Below are 23,071 nucleotides of genomic sequence, written 5' to 3'. Positions count from 1 at the left end.
ATAGTAGCTATACAGAGTTTAGTGTTTAAATAGGACAGCAAACATTTCATTATAGCAGCACAGTTGCAAATCTTTCAAAAGTATATTTAAAGCTTGTGCTTTAGGGCCAATTCCTACACAGCCTGAGCTGCTGTGGCATCAGGGGTAACAGGGATAAGTCATATAACGGTCTTGGGCAGCCCGAAAAATGCAACTTAGAGTTTTCTGAGTGATACACCAGGTGTGGCGGAGCCGTCAATTTGTTTTCAACTACAGGATGAGGCTGAGCCTTGAAGTCAAAACCATTATGGACACAGAAGCTGTGAAATAATCACTTTCTCTCTGGAGTTTTTCATCTAGAGGTATTTCTATGTAGCTCAATGTCGACAAGACTCAATGTGAGTTTTTTCTCTGATTGAGTCTCACATCTAATATGGCTCTAAATGTGTCATGACACTGTTTTGACATGACCTCATTCTCGGCTTGCCTTTGATTTCCGTCATGTGTGGAGGTGGCTTACATCAACTCCTGCTGCTGACCCCCTCCCCAAACACTCAACCCGCTGCTCTCTAACGTCAACACTATCCAGAGGTTGTGTTAGGTGAAAGCTGGGTATACCTCGAAGCAGATCTCTGGACACTCTGAATTAAAGCAAAAGATCAGAGTGGATTTGTCACAACATGAAATAGAAAATAGGAAAGAGCCATGAGGAAAGCTGTAATAACAGCCATTATTGCGCCCTCTTTTTCCCTTCTTCCTAGCCGAGCACCTCAGGGGACCTTGCTATGATGAGCAGCTGTCAAGGTTGCAGCCCACTTCCTTAGCAACTGCTGTTGTTGATTTCCTCTTTGCCCCCAAAACCCGAGCCAAAATTGCTTGCTCATGTTGCACACCCTGTTTTTCTGCATTCATTCAATTTCCATGAACTCAGCCCTGTTCTTCAGTTACCAGCCCATGCAATCCATAACAAACACTCACAAGCCTGAGATACATGAGCAGCTCAGGATCCAGCTGTTCTTTATGAGAGGCAATACCGAAATAATTGCTCTACCCTGCAATGGTGCAGGGTTCGGAGGAGGAGGAGGAGGAGTAATGGCTGTGAAAAGGCAGATTCACCAATAGAATACAGTGGATGGCATGTAGCAGCTGCAGGCCCCAGGCCAAGTAAAGCTGTGCCAGGGCCAGTCATCGTGGGCACATCTGGGGCTCATGGCAAACTAAAGACATCCCATGGGAGTCTGGGCCTTCACCTAAAAAGACTAGACGCAGTATGACTCTGTGACCTTCAGGCTTGTTCTCATCCTGTTCTGGCATCATAAAGGATGAGCCGTTTTCAGCTCTGCCTGGTCTTCATAACTGCTCCTTGTTCGGCCTCATACTGCTGCATTGTTTTCCACCTGGTCATGCTCCAGTTCCATTATGTGATCAATGCTTCTCTGCTTTCCTTTGCTCATCTTTGACCTACAGTAAGTGTTTGACAGTTGGCTCCACAGCTTTAGAGGTATTGCAGTTGATTGTTGATAGAGTGCAATCGCAAAGCAATCGCTGTCTGCAACTAAGCTAAAGCCAGAGAAGGCTTTAATGGATCTGTGCAGGTGATAAGGATTCAATCCCAGATCCATTACAGACCTCTATGACCTGCCCCACACTATGATAATACTATAGTGCTGAAGGCTTTCAAACATCTCAAAGCCCTGCAGCTTCAACACGGGGGTTGATGAACTGTATCATAGTATCATGACTTAGAGAAGTCATCGGTGAAGGCATTCAAAAAATAATCGCAAACAAAACAGCATCCATTTCTTTTGCCGCTGTTCCTTTTGTTCTTTCTCTACTTTGCACTGACCTGCCTTTTCAATATAATTTTAAGACTCCAGACAAATAAAAAAAATCATTCAAGACAGAAATGCTTTGGCCAGAGATCCATGGAAGGAGCACAACTATTTTATCTCAACAGATTTGTTTAAACTTCCTGCATTGTTTGATGACACTGAAGTACAATTATGCGGCTGATTAACAAAGTTCAGTGTGGAACATGCATATCTAACAAGCTTTTACAGGTGCAGGAACAAAAAACTCAAATTGAAAGCAGAAATGAATAAAATGCGAGATCAAGAGGTTGCTCTACTAAATTAAATATATTTGGAGCAGTACCGTCAGTACGGTCTGACTTCAGTAATGAAGAAAATGACTCATTTCTTGGACCAACACATGGAGGTCATGCGTATGATGCTGACTATGATCGGAAATCCAACCCTATTTCACCAGTGATTATGATACGCTTAAGTCAAAGTAGCACATTAATACACATAGTCCTTTAACCTTAATTTAGCTGTCCTTGTGGTTCAGATCACACAGAACACCGGGAAACCTATCCAGCACATCCAGCACAGCCAGTTTATGTCACATCTTTTCAGCCATAAAAGACTTGATGGCTATGAATCAGAACTGCTGGCCGTTCCGATCTGCCACAACATTTTAGGCCATCCTTGAGAACATTTTTGGAGAAAATACAGTCCGTGCAAACACTGATTGTGAGCCTATCTTCATTCTGCTATCACAGATGCATTACATTTTGGAAGACCTTGATCTTCTGGCACACGTGCGACTAAAAGTTAATTCAAACCTGACTGTGACAACTGTAACTATAACATATATTTCATACTTGCTGAAGTAATTCAAAACCACAGTTGCTTAACTACACATTTAATATTAATTTTATGGTTTCCATTGAGCGTGTAGAAACTGCGCTCTGGGGGATGACATTAGGTGATGTGATCTGTTGTGGCCTTTGGTGCCTGGGTGTCTGGCCTACGTTGTAGATACTGAAGAGCATTTCCACTTTGATTTCCCTATGGATCCAATTAAACAAGGCATAGTAGAGAGTTCCTGTTCTTCAGTGGGGCATGGGTCACATTTCCATGGCATGCCTTCGACTCACTTTCTGTGATTCCTGATTATTTTATGACAAGAGAAATATATCAATTTCTCCCTGACGGTGATCACACTCTGGGCCTGACCCATGAGTGAATGAAACCTGACTTAATAATATATCTTGGAATCTATCTGTCGACTCTCTCAGTTTGTTTGACTGACTTAGATAGCAAGAGACTGTATGTATATTATAATAGGAACATAAACATATGATACATATATCATATATCATGGCATTTATATATTGTCTGCATACACCTGGAAACCATAATCCAGTTTTTCTAAAACCTTTGGTACAAATTTGTTTTAGCCAAATTGTGGTTCAGTCAGAATGCAATTTGTACCCTGACATGGAGAAGACTCATGTGCAACCTTTTCTCCCCTGGAAACCGAGGTAAACAGCCACACTTTAGTGATGAAAGAACTAAGCAAGAGACTTACCAAGAGACCAAGCACAGAACCCCGCAGAGTTCCTGTCTTAGTCTTTAATGGAGATTAATATCTTATGTATATGTTGGTGCACATATGTATGTTCCTTTGTCCATCCAGCAGCAACTTGGTTGATGTGTGTGTGTGCTCCTGTGCGTGTGTGTTTGTGGTTTAAGGAGTTATAATCTGAAAGGGCGGAGACACCAGCCTGTTCTCATTTAGAGCTAATGGGGACAGAGTGAGACGGATGGAGAGGGGGACGCGACAATTGGCCGTGACCAATCTGAGCAGGAAACAAGCAGTGCTCTGTGCAGATATGCAGCTGGCAGTGGGACAGTTTAACTGACCCCCACCACCTACCCCTAACCCCTCCACCCTCTCCACAGCATAATCATGATGAACTGGATCCTATTATCCTAAGCAGCAAGGCCAGCAGAGCTTGACAGGCATCTGTCTTTACATATCAGCGACAATGAAGACAGTCCCGTACTCTATTTGATTAAAATGAACAGCAAAAAAAAACAAAAACAAAACTCAAGGCACTCCTCACTGAGTGATAGGCAGGTGCTGTCAGAACTTTCAATTATTGGATGCAGGAGCTGGTAATCAGCGGGGCTTTTGTACCAACACATCCAAGTCCTGGCCTTGTGAAGAGGCATTCTGTATAATCACATTGTGTTTTGAAAAGAGCTGATCGCCTGCCTAGAAAAACATGGCAGTCAATGCCATAAACTAAAAACTGTAGCTACCGGATGATGAACAACATTCAAGTCATTGCAACAAAGCCCATGTGTGTGGCCACATGGTATTTCAAAGCATGGGGGCTTGAGGACTCATGGGAGGTTTAGTACTGCCTCAGGCAGAGAGTGTATGGTGCTGACATGGAACTAACTGAGGACGCAGATTGAGACAATACAGAGTTCCTGAACATCCTCATTTAAATGTATTGCTTCCTTAATCCTGGATTAAATGGCAGAGGCTTGATATGGTGCAATAAGAAGGTGCAGAGGGGATTATTTTGAAGCCAAGGGCTAGATCATTTCTTTGTTTTATCAGATTAAATGAACAAGCACAGTATAAGTAGAGAGCAGAACAAAAGCTGAATGTTGATGTCTTTTATATTTCTCACAAGTCTATGTTTGGTACAAACTTCATTCTTTCACATTTAGAGAGGTTCGTCACAGCTGTTTAAGACTTCAGATTGAGATATTTTAAGGCAGAGGTGATTTGCTCTACATAAAAATGTTACAATAGACAGTTTTAGAGGTATTTAACTATTTATTTGGAGAGGCAGAGACATTTTCCAATATTAAAGTTGCATGTATGTCAAAGAATAGAATCCCTCTAACTGGCTGTGAATAAGGAGGAAAAGGAGAGAGCCAGGGAGAGACTGACGGAGAAAGAAACGTAACAGTATTTCTTGCTCTTTTTTATTTGTTCATCTTCCTGCCAATTTTAGGATAAAGTCCTTGACCAGGGATACCCTCAATCAGGTTTAAATATAACGCTACATCATGCTGCTGTGTTGTTTTATGAGCCTATAATCAAGAATAGTGTTGCCCTGTTTTTCATGGGTCTGGTCCAAACCAAATAGAAAGGGATGTTTCCAGGATAAACAACAATCTGGTGCTCCCACAGACCACTAGACCTTGAGCTGGAACTGATGTCCAATGTTACAATCCATAGTGAGCAATTAGACTGTATAATAAGTACACCTCTGTCTTGATATGTTGTCAGATGCACAGTTAGACAATGAACACGTAGTTGATTGGAGATGAGATTATTTTTTGCCCATGCACTGCCACTGAACCATCGGCTTCCCATTCCCAATGAGTCATATTACCAAAGGGCATTAGCACAGCTGTTGAATCTGCCATAAACCCAACAGACCAGCAGTTCAACAGCATCATTTGCTTACTGCTCAATAGACAATAAATTACAAATGGAGAGCATGTGGAATAATGTTTACATATGATCACAATCTGGGCTCTTTTCAGGGACACTCACTAGATTTAATAAGTGACTGAATTAATGCAAACTTAATGATGGCATGACATCATGATGATGCATTTCAGATGGTTTTGGAGTTGGACGTCATTTGTAAAGCTGAACCAAATGTGGCCTTACCGGAGTCCACCGAAGCAGTGAATGATAGCATATGTCCTAAGGCTCATGAAGGCCGACGAGCTAAAATAAAACTCCTGCAATCTCGGACGTTTGCGGTACAGAGTAAGGACTCAGCTATCTTGAAGATCTATTGACTCTTACTGGTCAAGAAAGACACTATGACTCACCCAGTGGAGGGAGTCATGATGCAGCCTCCACGATCCACAGTCACCCTGCAGCCACACCCCCTCTCTGGGGTGTCGTGGTTCATTCCAAAGTTGTGTCCCAGTTCATGGGCCAGAGTGACTGCAGCGCCCAGGGGATTGTCCGAATGGTCCTGCAAAAAAAAAAAAGATAGATCATGTAAAAACTGAACTTGCCATTGCCTCTCACCAATATGTAATCTAAAACTGATTTACTTTATGAGTCTGATTTATCAAGTACATTTCTAGTCTAGACATGATGTTATAATTGACGTCTTGTGCAGTTCACAGCTCTGTTGCAGCAAACAATAGCTAATTAAAAACAGACCTTTCTGATTACATACTCTGAGGGAAATAACAAATAATAAGAAATGTAATGCTAGCCAAATTGTTGTTCCCCACGGGACCCACTGGAGAAACAGTATTCAAAACGAGTGAGTTTAATTGCATATTGCCAAGATTAAACAAACAATGCTGTTGGATCTGTGCTTATCAGAGCGTCTCCTCTCCTCGACGTGGCACTGAAATGAGAAATGAAACGGCAGACGGCGGGCTGTCACCTTCAGCTTGCTCGGCAAACTTTGACAGAGCCAGATGCGTTGCTTCATCCACACAAATAAATTAACTGTGAAAATAAATACCTTGCTCTGAGCAAAACTAGTAAATAGGCTGAGGAAAACTCTCAAAAGACAGCTTGAAAATCACACAGCCAGCAAATATAACAGACATTTAAAACAGACCAGTTCTAGAGGATGCACCGTGAAGTTGAAGCTACAACGACAGCTTTGTTCGCTGAGGCTCTAAGATTTCCTGCAAGGTGTGTAAAACATGAACACATGAAGAGGCTGGATAAATAATGTAACGGCGGCAGCTATCAGCTCCTGCGAATGCAGAGCTGTGCGTCGGAGCACCTTGCCTCTGGAGTCTTCCGACACTGTGCATTATTCAGTAGAGCTGTGCGAGTCGAGCTCAGACTGATGAACTGCTCTTCTGGGGGCTTTTGAAAGTAACGGTCATCAGTTGTCAGCGCTTGCCGCGATGCAAATGCGCAGCCCGGATTAATGCAAAGAAAACCCTCTGATTCTGTTTGCTGGAAGACACCTACCCTGACTGATGAGGCTGAAGTGCTCAAGAGGGTACTACATGCCACTGTCTGTGTTCTGTTTCACCACACCAATGAAATGGATGTAACATTTGAGGCGGGTAAATGAGCATTCCAGATGGTTTGAGAATGGATGTTTGAAATTTAACTGCCTAGAAAAATAACAATGAGACCCATAGGGGAAGATGGCTAATGAGTTCAAAGGTACTTTGTAAATGACGGGAGACAACTGAGACAACAGGGTCGAGATTTTCCCAACAGAAGAGTCTGTGGTTGGAGACAAATCCTTTATGTCCCTGACCTGATGTATGAGCATATGTAGAGCTCTATCATAATGACCAAGTCCCCACTTTACCATCTGGGAGGACTAGAGTGAAGAACCATCTGCAGACTAGCTGTAAAACCTGCCACCAGCCAGCCAGGCCACGAGACAGCCATTCAGGGGCACAGAGTATAAAATAATAGCATGACTTGCACTAATACAACATTACTTCTGCACATAGTATAGGGTTGCAGTTTTGTAATAGGGTGCTCATTTACAACATGCCCCTACGTTTTCATTCAGGCATGTATGTGGTACCCTTGAATTTACTCATTTGTTGCACCTCATTAAGAAGCAATGGTTTCCACTCGTGTAATCGATACACACTCTGATTTATCAGCACTAAGTGGAGGGTACTGTACTGCATACCAACTTGGCCTTCCTGGAAAAAAGACACAATGATGTGTGTGCCCTGAAGTTAATATCAACTCTGGAATCCTTAGCTCAACCCTTACACAAGAGTCTCAGGGGAGAAATATGAGAGTATTAAGTCAGACAGGAGGGAGGTGGAGAACCAGGCAAAGAGCGGAGAGGGCAGGAAGAGGGAAATGATAAAATAGGTCTGATCTCCTTTCTTGAAGCCAGACACACACATTATACATATTTATTCTTTGCTCCTTTTGCTTTAGGATGGATTAAAGGCATTGGAGTACATTCTGTGGCACATAGGCTGACGTACCATGACGATTCCTCCCGACTGCTCTGCTGTGCACATACTCATGATGGGTGCCATACCAATGGTGGTGCCCTGGAAATAAACCCCACTAAAGGGGAAAAAAAACAGAGGACACTACATCAACACTTCAACTGTCATAGTAAAGGTACCTGGGAGTGTTTTTGACCATTAGTGGTGCTGTAGAGCATTGTTTTGAGGACTGCAGAGGGTTGCAATGCAAATGTGTAGTGGATGCTAAGTTTCCTCTTAGTTTGACTGATTAAGAAGCTTCTACATCCTATATCCTACTGGTGTTATACTCCTTGAAACACTTAAAATTACTTTTTTTTAGGTTAGACATTGATAGATGGGTTGATTTTCACCATTCCAACTGCATTTGAAATGTCAATCTCCCTCTGATCTTTTGCATTTTGAACTGAAGATAGCCCTTGCCAATCTCTTACAAAGAAGACCCTGGGAACATATGGATAACACCCTGTCTTACATAGGCTGAAAACTTTTCATTGGTTACTGACTAGGCCTGCATGTCAAATCACCTTATGAAGTGCTCTGAGCTAAATGCTAACACATCTTAGTTTAGTGTCTTGGTGGATTGACTGACCGACTGGCAGACAAACTAATTCTAAAAACTCCTGCCCCATCTCCTTGAAAACCTCTGTAGCATTTGCTTCTGTACATGAATAGGTTCAGACAACAATCTGCCTTTTCTTAGCATTTCATTAAGGCTTAGGCGGCATGCAAATGGCCAAGACTTATTCAGAACGTACGAGGTAGGAAATCTAATTTGTTTTGGTGAAAAAAAAAAACAGCGTCTGCTGGTTATGAAAACTCCTCACTGCAGGGTGAGTCATACTACAAAACATCATATTCAATTTAGCTGGGAGTAAACACAACCCAGAAATCACTCCAAAACTACCAATTGCAATCCAAGTGCAATTCTCAACTTCTTTTCTGGAATAAAAGCATAAGTTACAAATAGTTACAATCAACTATTATATGCACATGCTACAACAGCAGATCTACCTGATTAGCTGGGCATTGTCGTGAGGCTTCTGAGGCAGCAGCTTGACTTTCCTCCAGTCTAGGAACTCATGCAAGGTGGTGAAGGGGTCCTGGGTGATGGGGCACTTGTCCACATCACTCCATACCTCCAGGCCCACGAGGGCCACGCGGATATTCAGAGCCCTGTAGAACTGAAGGTTGAGGGGAGAAGGTGGAGTTGGGAAAGAGATGCATTTCCTGTCACTCCTAATATTTCTCTTACTTACTCTCTTCACTGTATATAACCTATTAAACACAATGTGATACAATAGTTGCTTGAAAATTACAAGGGGCTCTGAACAAATCCTTAAACATTAATCAACGCATGACTTTCCATATGAATAAACCATGTTTCGCCTCTGTTTTATTACACTGCCACCCGCGGCACGCTTTATTACAGCGGCCTCGTCACAACATTTCTCAGCCGAGTTATAGAATTGATCATCCATTCATAATCCAATCAGCCTGTGCTCGCAGGTCGGTTAATTCTCAGCAGTCTTGGTGTGACCTCTAATAAATCACACGCCTATACCACATCCCCGCTGTTGATTTGATTGTTACCTTGTCCACGTAATTGGCGATCTCAGCCAGTCGCTGCTTGACCTTCTCCATGTCCTTGCCTTGCTTCTGAAACTGAACACAAGAAGGCAGAATAAAGCAAGGAGAAAAAGAGGGGAGCCGCCCTCCTGAATGTTTATCATCATCAAAGACATTATTTGGGACATATCAACACTGCGTCAGCTCTAGAAATGTTTCCACAGGGTATCATGTTAATTCCACTGGCGCTTCTGCTGCAGTTGTGATCATCAAAGAGCTCCGGCTAAAGAGGTAACCTCAGCCACATCGTCTTATAGCCAGATTTATTCAGTGGCTCTAAAGCGCATGACAATGTCAGCAGGAACACTTTCTTCGCTTTTTTTCCCCCTATAAGATCTTAAGTCTGAGATTTGAGATAATTCAGAGTGTACATAATGGAATAGTCTAATTTGTGAGTCAAAGTGGTCCCTAGAAAGACATAGCTGGAGCTGGACAGTGAAATGAACGAATCGGCGGCGAAAATAAGTAGTGGAGCCATTTTATCTATGTCTCAAGGGGGTGGAGGGGTAGCGAAGCATGTGACCTCTGAGCCCAGTGGGATCAGTGGGATCAAAAAGCGGAGGGTGAACAGGTCGGGACGGCGTGACCTCTGCGTACCTCTCGGTTGTCAGCAACAATGATCAGCTCCACGTACTTGGTCGTAGTCTGGACGTGGCGTTTATGCTGCAAGGGTTGGATACAAGGAGATGGTGGTGACGAAGTGAAGAGAAAGAGTAGAAAAAGAGCAGTATACGGGGGAGGGAATAGAGGGTGGAAATGACAAAGGGGTAAACAAAGAGATGGAGAGAGATGAGCGGGAGAGAGAAGAGAGAGGAGAAGGAGGCCATTAAAAAAAGACAAATGCAGCTTTCTGGAAAGGGCAGCATAAATTTAGCAGGTGGCCACTCAATATGGCTTTTCACCTGAACTACACTTAACACAGAGGGTGGCAGAAATGAGAATAAGCACAAAGCAATCAGCTTCACTTCACTCCTGACCCAATAAAAGCAGGTAAGGTCACACGTACCTCCGATAACACTCTAGAGGAACCAGCTCATTAACTAATACATCATTTTTTTGGACAATGCTGCCTGCACTATTGGCAGAACACAGTATAAAATACTGCCCCCCACTTTGCTTTCCAAAAATTCCAAGAGCATATGATATGCTCAGCGCTGATGGATGTGACAACTTCACAGTGACTCTATCAGCACACATAGAGAGAGGAGTACGGGCTAGTGAGCCAATGTCCAAACGGAGGCAAACAAAATTTGGAAGAAAAGTCATAATATCACCAAATATTCATCCTTTGGGGACCATGAACGTCAACAAACCGACTAACAAATTGACATACAGTACCATCCCTAGATCTATGCTGCTATCATGGCTAAAAGTGAGTACAATTTGAATAAATAATAATAAAACCGTAAAAAAACCAATAGAAACAATGTATAGGTTAAAAAAGGCTGGTCGTGGAGCAGATACTGCTCTCATGCTGCGTGTGGGCAGCAACCCGCTTTCACTGCATAAGCTAGGGTCTGTCTCACCTGCCCACACGCAAGCTTGGTCTTCACACACACACACACACACACACACACACACACACACACACACACACACACACACACACACACACACACACACACACACACACACACACACACACACACACACACACACACACACACACACACACACACACACACACACACACACACACACACACACACACACACACACACACACACACACACACACACAATCCTGCTGGCTAAGTGTTCTGCCTTCACATATGGCACACTTTCAACCAGCGCCTCTTTATCTGTGCTGTCCTGGCAGCCTGGATCCTCGCTGCCCTTATCTGCCTCCTCTCTAGATAAGCCAGGATGGGCCACAGTGCTCTAAATGCACTCTATGGTTATTAACAAACCTCTAGGAGCCCCCTGGAGAGGACACACACATATGCACACGATGTTAAATCAACACTGTGTAGAGCATCCCTGTTCTTGAATAGAATCCAATGAGTTAGAGGTATACGAGGTGAATTTACAACGCGTATTTCACAACGCATTTCTCTCTTTGGCTCTATAAAACTGAAACTACCTAACTTATATGGAAAATATTGTTTTTTGTGTCCAAGTCAGAAGATGTGTATACAATAAATTGTCTATCAATATATATTTTATTTTCAACAACCCCATAAACATTTAAAAGCTTCATCTTCACATAAATGGAAAACAAATCATTTTTCCTCTTCTTCCCTCAGTTCCTGTTTAACACACCACTGCCCCTTAAATATCAGAATACGGTAAATAAATAGGCTAGAATTATTTTACGATTTATATCGTGAAAATTATTTAAAAGTTCCATATTGTAAAAAGGGTCGAGTTGCTATGTAAACACTGTGAAAGTAGTAAAATGCTGACTTAGGTGTGAATGAAGATGAAACGTGTATAATGGAGCTATGTACTGTATGTGTAGTCCACTTTAGAAATGATCTGTTCTGCCCCAAAATTTGGTTTCACCTATGAAGACAAGGCATTCTCAAAACAGCATTACATGTTAAGGTTTTACGTCTTGGACGGCGATAGAGATTTGCAGGAACTCATGTTGTTGACGTGCAGTAGCATCATATCTCTCTTCCCTTCTCTTTCCCATCTGACTCTCCAGGGGTACCCTGCCAACTCATCTTCAGACCCTCAAGCAGGTTATTATTATTAATCCTCATTGCAGATTATCAAAGCAGCAGCAGCAGTTCACCTCTCCGCCTTTGTGTAACATCCTGAGTTCTGCTTTGCTTGTATGCCACGAAGTACAGCAAACCAAACTTTATATTCTCACTTTTTGCTGTACCTTCCTCTTGTTACAAGTGACACTTTTTGAAAATATCCTTCACTGTATTATCCCCTTTAACTTTTTTAAAATCACCTGTGGGATTACCGTGTTTGACCACGTCCCTTATAAACCGCATCTGTCTTCACTTAGAGATGTTTTCCCTTCTAAGTCAGGCATCTCTTGCTGTGTTAGGAGGGGTAGGGATGTACTTATTTTAAACAAATGAAAGAGGACATTGTGATCAGATAAGAACATATTAAAGTACACTGAAAAAAGCCTCTTATGAATAAGAACCAAACCACATTTTTCACACTGGTATAAAATATCAATATGAGCCTTCTTTGGTTATGTTGTGTTTGTTATTTTATTCCTCCCCTCTGTTTGTGAGTCAGGGACTGCATTGTGCTGTTGACAGGATTTCTTTACTTACTGTATGCTTCTTTGCAGCCCTCTCAACACTGAAGACAATGTTTGCTATTGAAGCAACTGAACAGATATCGGAAAACTACAGTAAAACCTCAGGAAAATCCCCATATTACTGCGTGAATTAATAAAAGCTAACAATGTGAAAGGGCACAATGTTTTAGCCAGCATACCCATGTGTTTGGCCTGCTTCCTGAAAACCAACTCAATCTCAATATACCCTTAATGAATTGATTAAACAACTGCTACAATAAAAATCAGATTTAAGAAAATGGAAAGTCCCTCACATTTATGCTGCATTACAATTATGGCATGCATGCTTACTCTCCTTGTGGGTCCTTGAACATCTGTTTCATCTTTTACACCACCTATCTGTGTGTCTTTTTGTATTGACCTGATGAATCAGCCGTGTTTGTCCATTCCCGTCATCCTTCACCAGTCAGATAGAGATCCCTGGAGTCTGTGTTTTTCGTTTATCAATGCACATCATCTCGAAAGCTCTCTGAATCCCGCTGAAGATAGACATTCCCTGTGACCATGGCCTTTATGAATCATCCGTCTGCTTAGTGGGGCAGAGTGTAGGGTGCTGGATAGGGTGGGGTCTCTAAAAGCAATCAGTTTAATTCTTGATGGACAGGTCCTGCTGATAGCATGATGTACAAGCCTACAGCCTGATCTCCCTTTCAGAGCAAATGGTGTCACTTAACAGCCAATGCACTTTCAACAGGCGTTTATCAACCCTGGCTCTCCTTCCAATCCAGATCACTAATGGACACCGTTAGATCAGATGGAAGGAATGAGTGAATAATTCAACAAGTAGTAGCTTCTAAAATATACAACAGGCCACTTACCAAAATCTACATTGCAAATGATCTTTTCAAAGAGGGTTAAGGTGAGCAATATGTTATATATTCTGCACAGTCGGAATCCGGGCTCCAATAAGAAACATCAGTAATACATTTTTCACCTTGACTGATTGATACCAGATTTTCTGTCTTCGAATCCCTCGCTGAGCACAATGTGATTAAAACACCAACTCAAACATTTGAGTGGCAAACACAAAGAAAGGCTGGATCAAAGGGCTCAATTAGTTTTAAATGCAGGGAATCTAGGGAAGCTGAAGGTGCTCGAGTCTAAAAAAAGTAGTAATTCAAAAAAAATAAAATCTAGCACTCTTATGTTGAGCAAAAAGAAAGGCATGTTGAAAGCCTTCATTTAGTCAGACAGCTTAATGGTTAAATAACACCAACCTCACAGGGTCCTCAGGGTTGTAATAAAAACAAACGTATTACACCTGGTTCACTATGGAGACAATCCACAGGAAGTAAACCTAATTTCGTCACATAATAAAATGATCACACATAGCAGAAAGAAGCGGTACCAACTGCTAACATACAACAAGATCAATCATCAACATCAGCCCCATCATTACATATAGCTATAAATAATGTTCTTTGAATATACTCGATAAAGGGTTTAGAAATACATGGTCTATCGATTCCCTTCCGGTGGACTGTCTATAGTGAACCAATTTGATCAATTTCAAAATTGAACCGTGTACAGTAAAGGCTTTAAAATATCTGTTCTACCCGGGAGTGCCTGGACAACATTGATTCTAAATGGCAAACTGGTGATTTGTTGCTGCAACTTCCTCAGTGACCAGGGTCCTGTGATGCATGTCATGGAGTTTTTGCCATCTCTTTACTCTCAAAAGATACTTGCAGAAAAGAAAAAAAGAAATCTTGAAGAAAGCTACTTTCTTTCTTTCAAATCACATTGTCAGTAAGACGGTAGCTGTAGAAATGCAGACAGTTTAATGATCCTTACCCTTGTGCTGAAAGCCCTGAACAGACTGCCGTCTGCATGTTCAATGGGGTAGGATATGTTAAAATCATGGCCACAGGTGCCAGGAGCAAAATTGAGGTGTTCAGCTGTGTAGATCCAGTGAGTCCCATCAGAGTGATCAGCAGCTGGTTCCAGTACATAGGATTTGCCTTCAACAGTTATGAAACCCCTGCAGAGAGGAAAGGTTAGACAAGGTGTCTCGTCAGGTTCTATTTCTTTTTTCAGAATTCAAATGCTGTAATTGCACTTCACCAAATCAGATATGCAGCAAATGAGTAATGGATAATGCCAGATGAGGTGTTCATCATTCAGAATGAATGGATAACAGGGAGGGCAGAACTGCCTGAAGTGCAGGTTGGCATTTTTTTTGACACCTTGAAGGGCATTGTCCCTCCTATTACATGGTCAGCTTCCAAAGAAAGAAAAAATGAGGATATTAATTTATATCTTTCATGCGTTTCGCAATGAAAAGTTTTTTTCAAACAGCAAATTAACCTGGTAAAACCTGAGGGTTTGAATAATACCTGAAAAAATCATTACCAGTTCAATGCAAATAAGCTTCATTGGCATGAATATTCAAGTCACATATTATTGAATTGATGTATATTGATAATGTAAACCTTGTTGGGCATTATCCATCACTGAATGGACAACCCTTAAAAATGATTCACCCAGACCATATGATAAACAATGTTAATCTGACCTGGCTGAAATAAAAGGGATCCCGATTTATGTGTGACATCTTAATGTTACCAGAAAATATGATACACCATCGGGATTACTGCACTAAAAAAAAGTTTCTTTTATTTTCTATTGTTTCCTCTTTCTCAAATGTTCTCATTTTTCAGCAGTAGCCTTTGTGATTCAAAGTGACATTCCCGTGCAGTGGGTCCGGATAAACTGTGAGATTCTCACAAACCTTGCACAATATTCTCAACCACATGAACTCACACTAACCCCGAACCCCCCCCCCCCCCCCCGACCCCCACCACCACCAACAAAAGCCTGAGCACTGCCAACCCTAACTAAGAACAATTTGTCTCCGTGAGCAAGGCAATGTGTAGCTCTTTGTCAAAAAGTGCTGTGCATCTGTTGTTGTGCAGAAAAACTAAAATAAAGAACAAAACTTAAGACTAAGGGCAACAGCAAGGGCTTAGGAATCAGGCGAATCACTCCGCAGAGGGTGTAGACTTTGGCTGGTTTGTGAAAACATTCCTGATGGTGTCCAATGATATTACTGCAATCATTACTCCTGTTTGACATCTGCAAACACAGTGAATTTCCAACACTGAAATTCCTCACTTGTTGAAAGTCTTACAATATGTCAAGTTTACTGCTTTTCAACAGTATATACACAGGGTGTCACTTCTCCGTATTAATGTAGCAAAATTCATTACTTACTGCGTTCTGTTGGCATGCCATTCCTCAGAGTTGTACACATGAGACTTATGACTTGGCCTCAAGTTAGACTTAAAGGATAATTCTTGTTTATTACAACCTGGATCTGATTTTCAGAGCTTTGATGGCCGTATAAATGGTGTGGAGACATTGTGCTCACCAGAATAATCGGTAAGGGGATCAGATCAGAGGTTGTGAAGAAGCCGACAGTTTAGCCAAATCACCTAAACCTATTTGAAGGTTAAGCTGAGAGTAAGAATCGAGATGGTCCTGTCTATGCAAATGTGTATAACAAGGTGCAGCGACGGCAAGGCTTTGGAAAATTAAAAGTGTCTGATACACTTACTTAATACCAGCACAGGTACTGAGGCTGACGTCCGAGTTGACGTGACCCTCCACCTCACCGTGGTAGTAGCAGTTTGTCTGAGGGAGCGAAGACAAAAAGACTTTAATATTTTAAATTCAAGATAGGTGGAATGGGACCAGTGTGATACTAAGCATGTCTTTAGGTTTAAGCACAGTTTAACAACAGCGAGTCCCAGCTGATCAAGGTAAAATATGAGAAAATGAACACTGGGGGAATCATCTTTTGCAGAGTTGGCAGCAGTCATTCACACTCATCACAACGGGATGATGATGGATAAAATCTGTGCAGTTTCACATTTCCCCAGCACAATCATAACGTGCTGCTGCATTCCCAGGTACCCGCTTTCCTGGACCACCTGTCAAGCTGCAGCAGGGAGTAACGAAAGTGAATTAAAACCATGTTTATTGAACCAGGCCTGGCAGCGAGAGGGTGTGGAGGAAATGTCTGGTTTAGAGGGAAAATAGCACTTCTGCTACAGTTAGACGGCCTCGCTCAGGTGAGGTCTGACCAACGGCCATTCTGCCACCCTGTTCTGGAAAATGAGGAAATGTGAGTTTTCCACCCCTCTTTGACTGCCTCTAAATATAGAGTGCAGGCAGTAAATTTCAATGTCCCGCCTCCTTCAATGTGGCTAACTTCGAGAGGCTGCTGATTTTGCATGTTCTGTGTCTGAATGACTTTCTGGTGTTAAAGGGGAGCCTTGCTTAGTCTTGCATCACAGCACTTATTCCACAGTAATTCTGCAATAAAACCATAATAATTCAATTAATGTTTTCTCACTAGCTAGCTTTGATTAATGGTGACTTCAAGGTTAGGGTTCAACAGCATTTTCTCAGATCGCTTAAGAAATCCCTTGCCAAATTAATTAGTGGGTAACAATTTATGAATAGTTCAGTATTTAAAGCTGCACCAATTAATATTTTTAAACTAAGAATGGATCAAATGACTATATGTCATGTTAAAAGGAGTGACGCAACGGCAGAGAATTATCATCCAACTGTGTGTTTTAGCATCGTTCCGGTTTCATTAGTTTTGGTTTTACGTACTGCAACTTTGCTTTTGTGGTTCAGTCACTGTAACCCATTCTCATACACTGCTCACCACATACTACGCTTTGTTAAGACCCCTTGGTGTCACTTTTTGACTCATTGTGTAGTCACACTCCATCGTCGCTCTTTGACAAACCTGGTTAACATTTAAGAAATTCAAACAAAAAACATTTTAGTGACTTTTAGGCAGAAAACCCACTTTGTTAGGTTTAGGAAAAGATCTAGGTTTCGGTTAAAATATGAACGTTTGTTACGTAACTGAAGTTTCACTTTCAAACGGGACATGTCTGGTGTGTGTACGACCCAACCATCCACCTCAACCTCTTCCCTAAGAGAAGTTTGGGGCTTGTTTTTGTGTTTCCCTTAACTTCTACAGCACTTCCTCTGAGCGTCTTATATTGACACAATAGTTTTACATGAAACGAGCATTTGTTCGAGACACCCGGTACGTCTCATACAAATGCTAAAGGGTGCCAAAAAAGTTTCACATCAACATATCTGTGGTTTGCGGAAACATACCGCATTTTTTTCTGGTGACTGGGGGGAAAGAAGAGTGATTGCTAGACCTACGTTCAAATGCCAGAAACATGACTCCAAAGGAATGCTAATGTTGCCCTGTGTCTGCTGGATGCGTGATCAGTTTGCGAATACATCTGCTACAACTCTTTACTGTGATAATGTCAATTCAAAAAAATCAATGTTGTGTTCACAGGTTATTCTGTCCCATATAATGTTTCAATACTACTAATAAAAGCAAATTGGACTGGGAAAAAAAATGGCACCATTAAAAGTAATCCACGCAGCACTTACATTTCTTCCCAAACGTATTTGGCAAAGCACTTAGATAGCATAAAAACATCATTTTTTGGAGACAAGGTTGAAAAAATGGATTTGGCTATTAGAACTCATACCTACCACCCAAAGGACAATATCTTATTCAGAGGACATTCAAAAAGTGGACCCAAGGCCTTTAAAGTCTTCATCTATTTGGCCACTTTCCATATCTCTACCTAGAGGTGTGCTGAAAAAGAACCATCCATTATCGTGAGGTAAAAAGGTGCAAAGAAAGGACAGCCCATTACATGAAATATGAAATTTTAGTGTAGCGAGGAGGAGCAGGGCTGGATTAAGTGCGCTGAGTTAATGCTACCACCTCATGTTTCTTTGATGAGATCATGACTGTGATGCATCGATAGAAAGGATATGAATAGACTTTTAGTTTCTAAGGTTTCTGCAGAAAGAAATGAGAAAGAAAAGTGCTTACGCGTTCATATTTGGAATAAGCAAGATTAATAACTAATACCCAGATTATAATGGGAGGCAACCCTGGGTGTGAACATTACATTGTTTATCATAACTACGCATGTATTATTCTAAGTTAACTCTTTAATATCCATGCTAGGGATTCATATTCCCAGTAGTATTTTGTTACAGCACATGGCACTCATTTATTGTACTGTGTGTGGACTTTAGTGAGAAAGGGAGAGGACGTAAAACAGACAGAGGGAACCGAGGGAGGACTGACTCAACCTCAAGTCACTCCCAGCAGTACCTTGCCTTTGACACATAACTGAACCCTCCAGATCCCTTGTCCAGATCAGTATATCAGCCTCCTCCCTGTCGGCAGGACAAATAAATTAACTAGGGATCAGTCTCAACAGATCGGGCCATTTCCAGTAAAAAAGACCTTCCCATGAAGAGCTGGCTGTGGTCACGAGAGAGGAATGAGAGGCGAGATGGAGGTCCAAAGATGTTTGTTATTTCCCAAGCTGGTGAGACACTGAGGCGGTAGATACAGGTTACTGGCAGTGATCCTTCAGGCCACTCATTCAATTTTTAATCCATGCATCTATCTATCAGGTGCAGAGAAGACGTTTTCTAATGTGAATGTCGGACAAGGTTTGGACATGTTTGGTTTAGGTGAGGGGTGGCATCTGGGCAGATTGTGCAGGCCACAGGACAATAAGCAGATTACACCGCAGTCATCTACTCAGTTCGAAATTTGGTTATAAACGGCCAAGTCTCTTGCCGTTCTTTGAATATGTCGATTTGAAGATTTTGGCTTCGGCCCTTACTGACAGAAGTTCCAGACTTTCATCATCTTGGGATGATTGTTTTCTTTCCGGTTGTGCACAAGCTGCATATTAGAAACGGCATCAACAAGCCGACTCGTTTGCTGTGGTTTGATTTCAGGTTCATGGGTAAAAAGGGATTTGGATGATTAATCAACTGTAGCACTTGACAGAAAATCACCAGGAAGTCATTCAATGCCAACATGATGCAAAAATGCCACCCGTTTGCTGGTTCAAGATTCTCTAATGTGAGGATTTGCTCCTTTCCAGTTTTAGATTCTTTTCATTTGAATGTTTTGAGCTGTTGAACGAACAAAACAAGCAGTATGAAGGCATCATCTTGGGCTTTGGGAAAACGTGGTGGCATATTTTATTGTCCTCATATTCTAAAGACTTAATGATTAATCAGTCTTGAAATTGAAAACAATCAGCCGCACAAGCCCCACATCCATTAATCCATGCATGCAAGGTGCCAGCTATCAAAGTCGTGGCCTCATAGTCTGCCCTGAGCTGACTCTCTACAACTCCCTTATTGTCTTTATGCTTTGGAATGGCAGCAATTCTGATGAGCTGGCCGAACCCAGCCAATGATGGTCCAGCTCCGGTCTCACATGAGTCTCAAGTGGAAAATATTGTTCATTTCACTGTGTGGGCTGGCCATTATTGAATTATATTAATCTCCTCTTTTGTGGATTTCAGCATAAGTAGGCCAGGCGTTTTGTAAACTGACATCACAGGATGTCTATTATTATGATGCCCGGGTATCTGAACAGGAATTAAATGTTTAATTGCTTTCCAAAAGAGCACATGATCGAATCACTGAAATCAGGCAAACAGGTGGAAGTTTTGAGGCACAGTGTTCCCCATCATACTCATTATAGTATAAAGTACAAGCAGTTTCCTAATAGTATTGCTGTTTCTGAACCTCCGAATAAAAATCCTTCAATCGAGGGATATTTTTGGATCCATGAAAGAGGGTTTTCAAAGACCCATTGTATTTGAAAGCAGAACATTTTCTCGGGGAAAAAAACAACTGAGCTTAATGAAGATTAGAAATATTTATTACAACACTGAAGAAAATCACAAGAAATTGCTAAAAGACCTACCTTGAACAGATGGAAAAGAAAATTACTGCTCAGTAAGTATAATTTGTGAGGTAATTAACTGCTAAGATTGTATTTTGTATTTTTAAGTTTTAAACTAACGAAAATGCACCCTATTGAGGCTGTGGTTGGAAAAAAGCAAGTATGAGGCTCATACATGCAATGACAGGTGCTGAATATTTTACAGTCAGTGTGACTTCTGAAGTGCACTTAGATGTTCACTATGCGTTACAAACCATTTTGGGATGGTTTGAAGTCTATCCATTATAAAAGACTTGAGCTGTTCCCTAAAACTGAATCTGTTCTCTGACCTCTGTTCACCTTTTGTTATTTCATCAAATATTAATCCGCTGGCAGAAAACCAAAGCGGTCCCGCTCACCTACGCAGGCTTCTTTATGCACATGGCTACCCGATTCCAGGCAGTTTAAAAGTGGATCTAGCTACGGCATCAACTTTTCCTTACTTCTTCGCTGACCCTAATAAAAGCATAATGAAGCAGAACCCGACAAGAAGATGAGTTCCACAGAGGCTTGACATCCACAAGAGCTTCTGGGTGGGTGATGGATAATTGTGTCAGCCTTAATAAAGAAATAAAAAATAAAAGGTTGTTAACATACCGTGAAGTTGTGAGAGCCCGTGACCGCAATGCCATCTTCCAGGTAATGGGTTTCTGTATAGTTACTCGCAAACAGCCCCCTAGAAAGGATAAACAAAGACAACAAACACTCAGAAGTGACCCTATGGGGCTTCATCCTGAAAAATCAATCACAATGTCTTAAGCCAGACTTGCGTGGAAGATAAACAGTGTGATGTGATTAAAATGTCCCTCTGCTTTATTGTACATTGAATTGAGCAGCTGTTGGCATCAAGAAAGAGAGACTTACACACCACATGTTCGCACCATGAAGAAGCATTCAATATCAATCCATAACTCATTCCATGTGACACGGTAGAACAGCAATTCGCTTACAAATTGCAGACAAAGGCAAGTAATGAGCAGGTGGGTATGATCTGATAAAAACCAGAATTGAAAGGTTGTGTTGAAAGAAAAATCATTTTTAGTTGCAGATGGGAATCCATGACACTATAAAGTGACTCTTTGAGGTTACCAAGTGATCCATTTACAGTTTATATCTAGAAAGCACAATAAATCAACACAGCGAATCACTGCTGCAGGCAAAAAGAGGCATTTTGCACAGCTCTCTCTCTCTCTTCCTTCTGTAAGAACTGATTAAAGAGCAGCATGAATTCAGAGGTCACACTGCCGTGTACTGTAGGGCTGGAAAGACTACTGCAATACCTTGTTAATGTGGCACATGCTTCCTACTGATTCATCTTCATCATAGGAAACTTAGTTTTGTGATCACTGCATCAAAATTTAAGCTCTTCACAAGCCAACCGCTGTGGCTTTTCTGTGACGCAACAGCTCCATTTTAGTGTGTGATGACTTCTAGGCACATAGACGTATGTCTTCTGTATGTAAAGATATTAAACTTTCAGCATTTTTTGTCAGAAAGGTTTTAAATATTGAAAGGAAGAATGATGAAGGAAGACATGGCCACAGTGAGCTTTATTTTAAATGTTGTCCGATGCAGTTACTCCACGCTCACAGTGGCTACGTTCCACCTTCAGTAAACTTCACAGAGAAACAACAATCGACTTGCTCTCTTTTAGTTTTTCATCAGCAGTTTTGGACTGCACCTGGTGCGTATTTTGTGCACCACCTTGGTCAAGGTTGCAAGCTAGCTGAGCCAATACTATAAGGTAACCATGGCCAAACGGAATCTACTGCAGCAGTTTTATCCAAGTGAACTACAGCTGCTGTCCTCTAAGAAGCAGCAAACCACAAACATTTCAGAGCCTAATGTAGACTTTTCAAGCCTATTATTTGACCCTCGAAAGATAGAGGTTTGGTTGAGCACACCACATAATCGCTGAACTGTGCTGAACTGTGCTGAACTGTTCTGATCTGTCACTGCAATTACAAAAAAAAAAAAGCTTTACCATCACAGCCATACTACAATAATGGATGCCTTTTTTTTCACCGACCAAGGTTACTAAGCACTGCTCCATTGTCTGGCGGAGGGAAGGCCACTCAGCAGGAGGGAAAAAGAATCAACAGCAGAAATAGATCAACAAATGAACTGAGAGCCAAAAGAGCAATGTGGACCCCTCCTGGGTTGATTATTACAGCATGTGTATTTGTGTTCATGATGAGGATAAGTGTCTATGTATTGTACAAGCAGCGAGTGCATGTACAGTATTACACTACAGGACACCAGCAGATGCTTGGCTGGTGCTAATCCACAGCAGAGGAACAAACCTCAGCAGGCAGCTGGATTCTCTTACTGACCTCACCGCTGACAACCCAGCTGGGAGTGTCAGCTGTAACAACCTGGGGAGGGGGGGTTATTTTGTTTGGGAGCTGTCAGCATGAGACACAATGCTTCCCCGCCCTCTACTCCTCCACAGAGCCAAAGAGCTGGTAATAATCATTGGATCAAAGCAGGCCTAAGCTAGAGAGAGCCAAATAAAATGATGTCTTTCTTCAGTCTTAATTAGGTCTGTGCTCTGGGTCGGAGACACAACCTCAACATCTGCCCACAACAG

At 41.8% G+C, this 23,071-nt stretch overlaps 1 protein-coding gene across 1 annotated transcript in view; it reads right to left on the bottom strand.

Moving 5' to 3' along the window:
• Window positions 1-23,071, bottom strand: part of adam12a (ADAM metallopeptidase domain 12a) — a gene marked incomplete at its 5' end in the record, with an annotated part of 70,716 nt that overhangs the window by 14,316 nt on the left and 33,329 nt on the right. Inside the window, 8 exons of the mRNA XM_083933113.1 lie at window positions 5,637-5,785; window positions 7,755-7,839; window positions 8,775-8,944; window positions 9,354-9,425; window positions 9,987-10,052; window positions 14,454-14,640; window positions 16,216-16,292; window positions 21,079-21,157. Of these exons, the coding sequence (XP_083789239.1) occupies window positions 5,637-5,785; window positions 7,755-7,839; window positions 8,775-8,944; window positions 9,354-9,425; window positions 9,987-10,052; window positions 14,454-14,640; window positions 16,216-16,292; window positions 21,079-21,157 (885 nt within the window). The remainder of the gene's footprint in view (window positions 1-5,636; window positions 5,786-7,754; window positions 7,840-8,774; window positions 8,945-9,353; window positions 9,426-9,986; window positions 10,053-14,453; window positions 14,641-16,215; window positions 16,293-21,078; window positions 21,158-23,071) is intronic.

This window comes from Echiichthys vipera (assembly GCF_963691815.1).
Source record: "Echiichthys vipera genome assembly, chromosome: 18".
Classification (NCBI taxonomy): domain Eukaryota; kingdom Metazoa; phylum Chordata; class Actinopteri; order Perciformes; family Trachinidae; genus Echiichthys; species Echiichthys vipera.
This window is presented reverse-complemented; position numbering and strand designations above follow the sequence as displayed.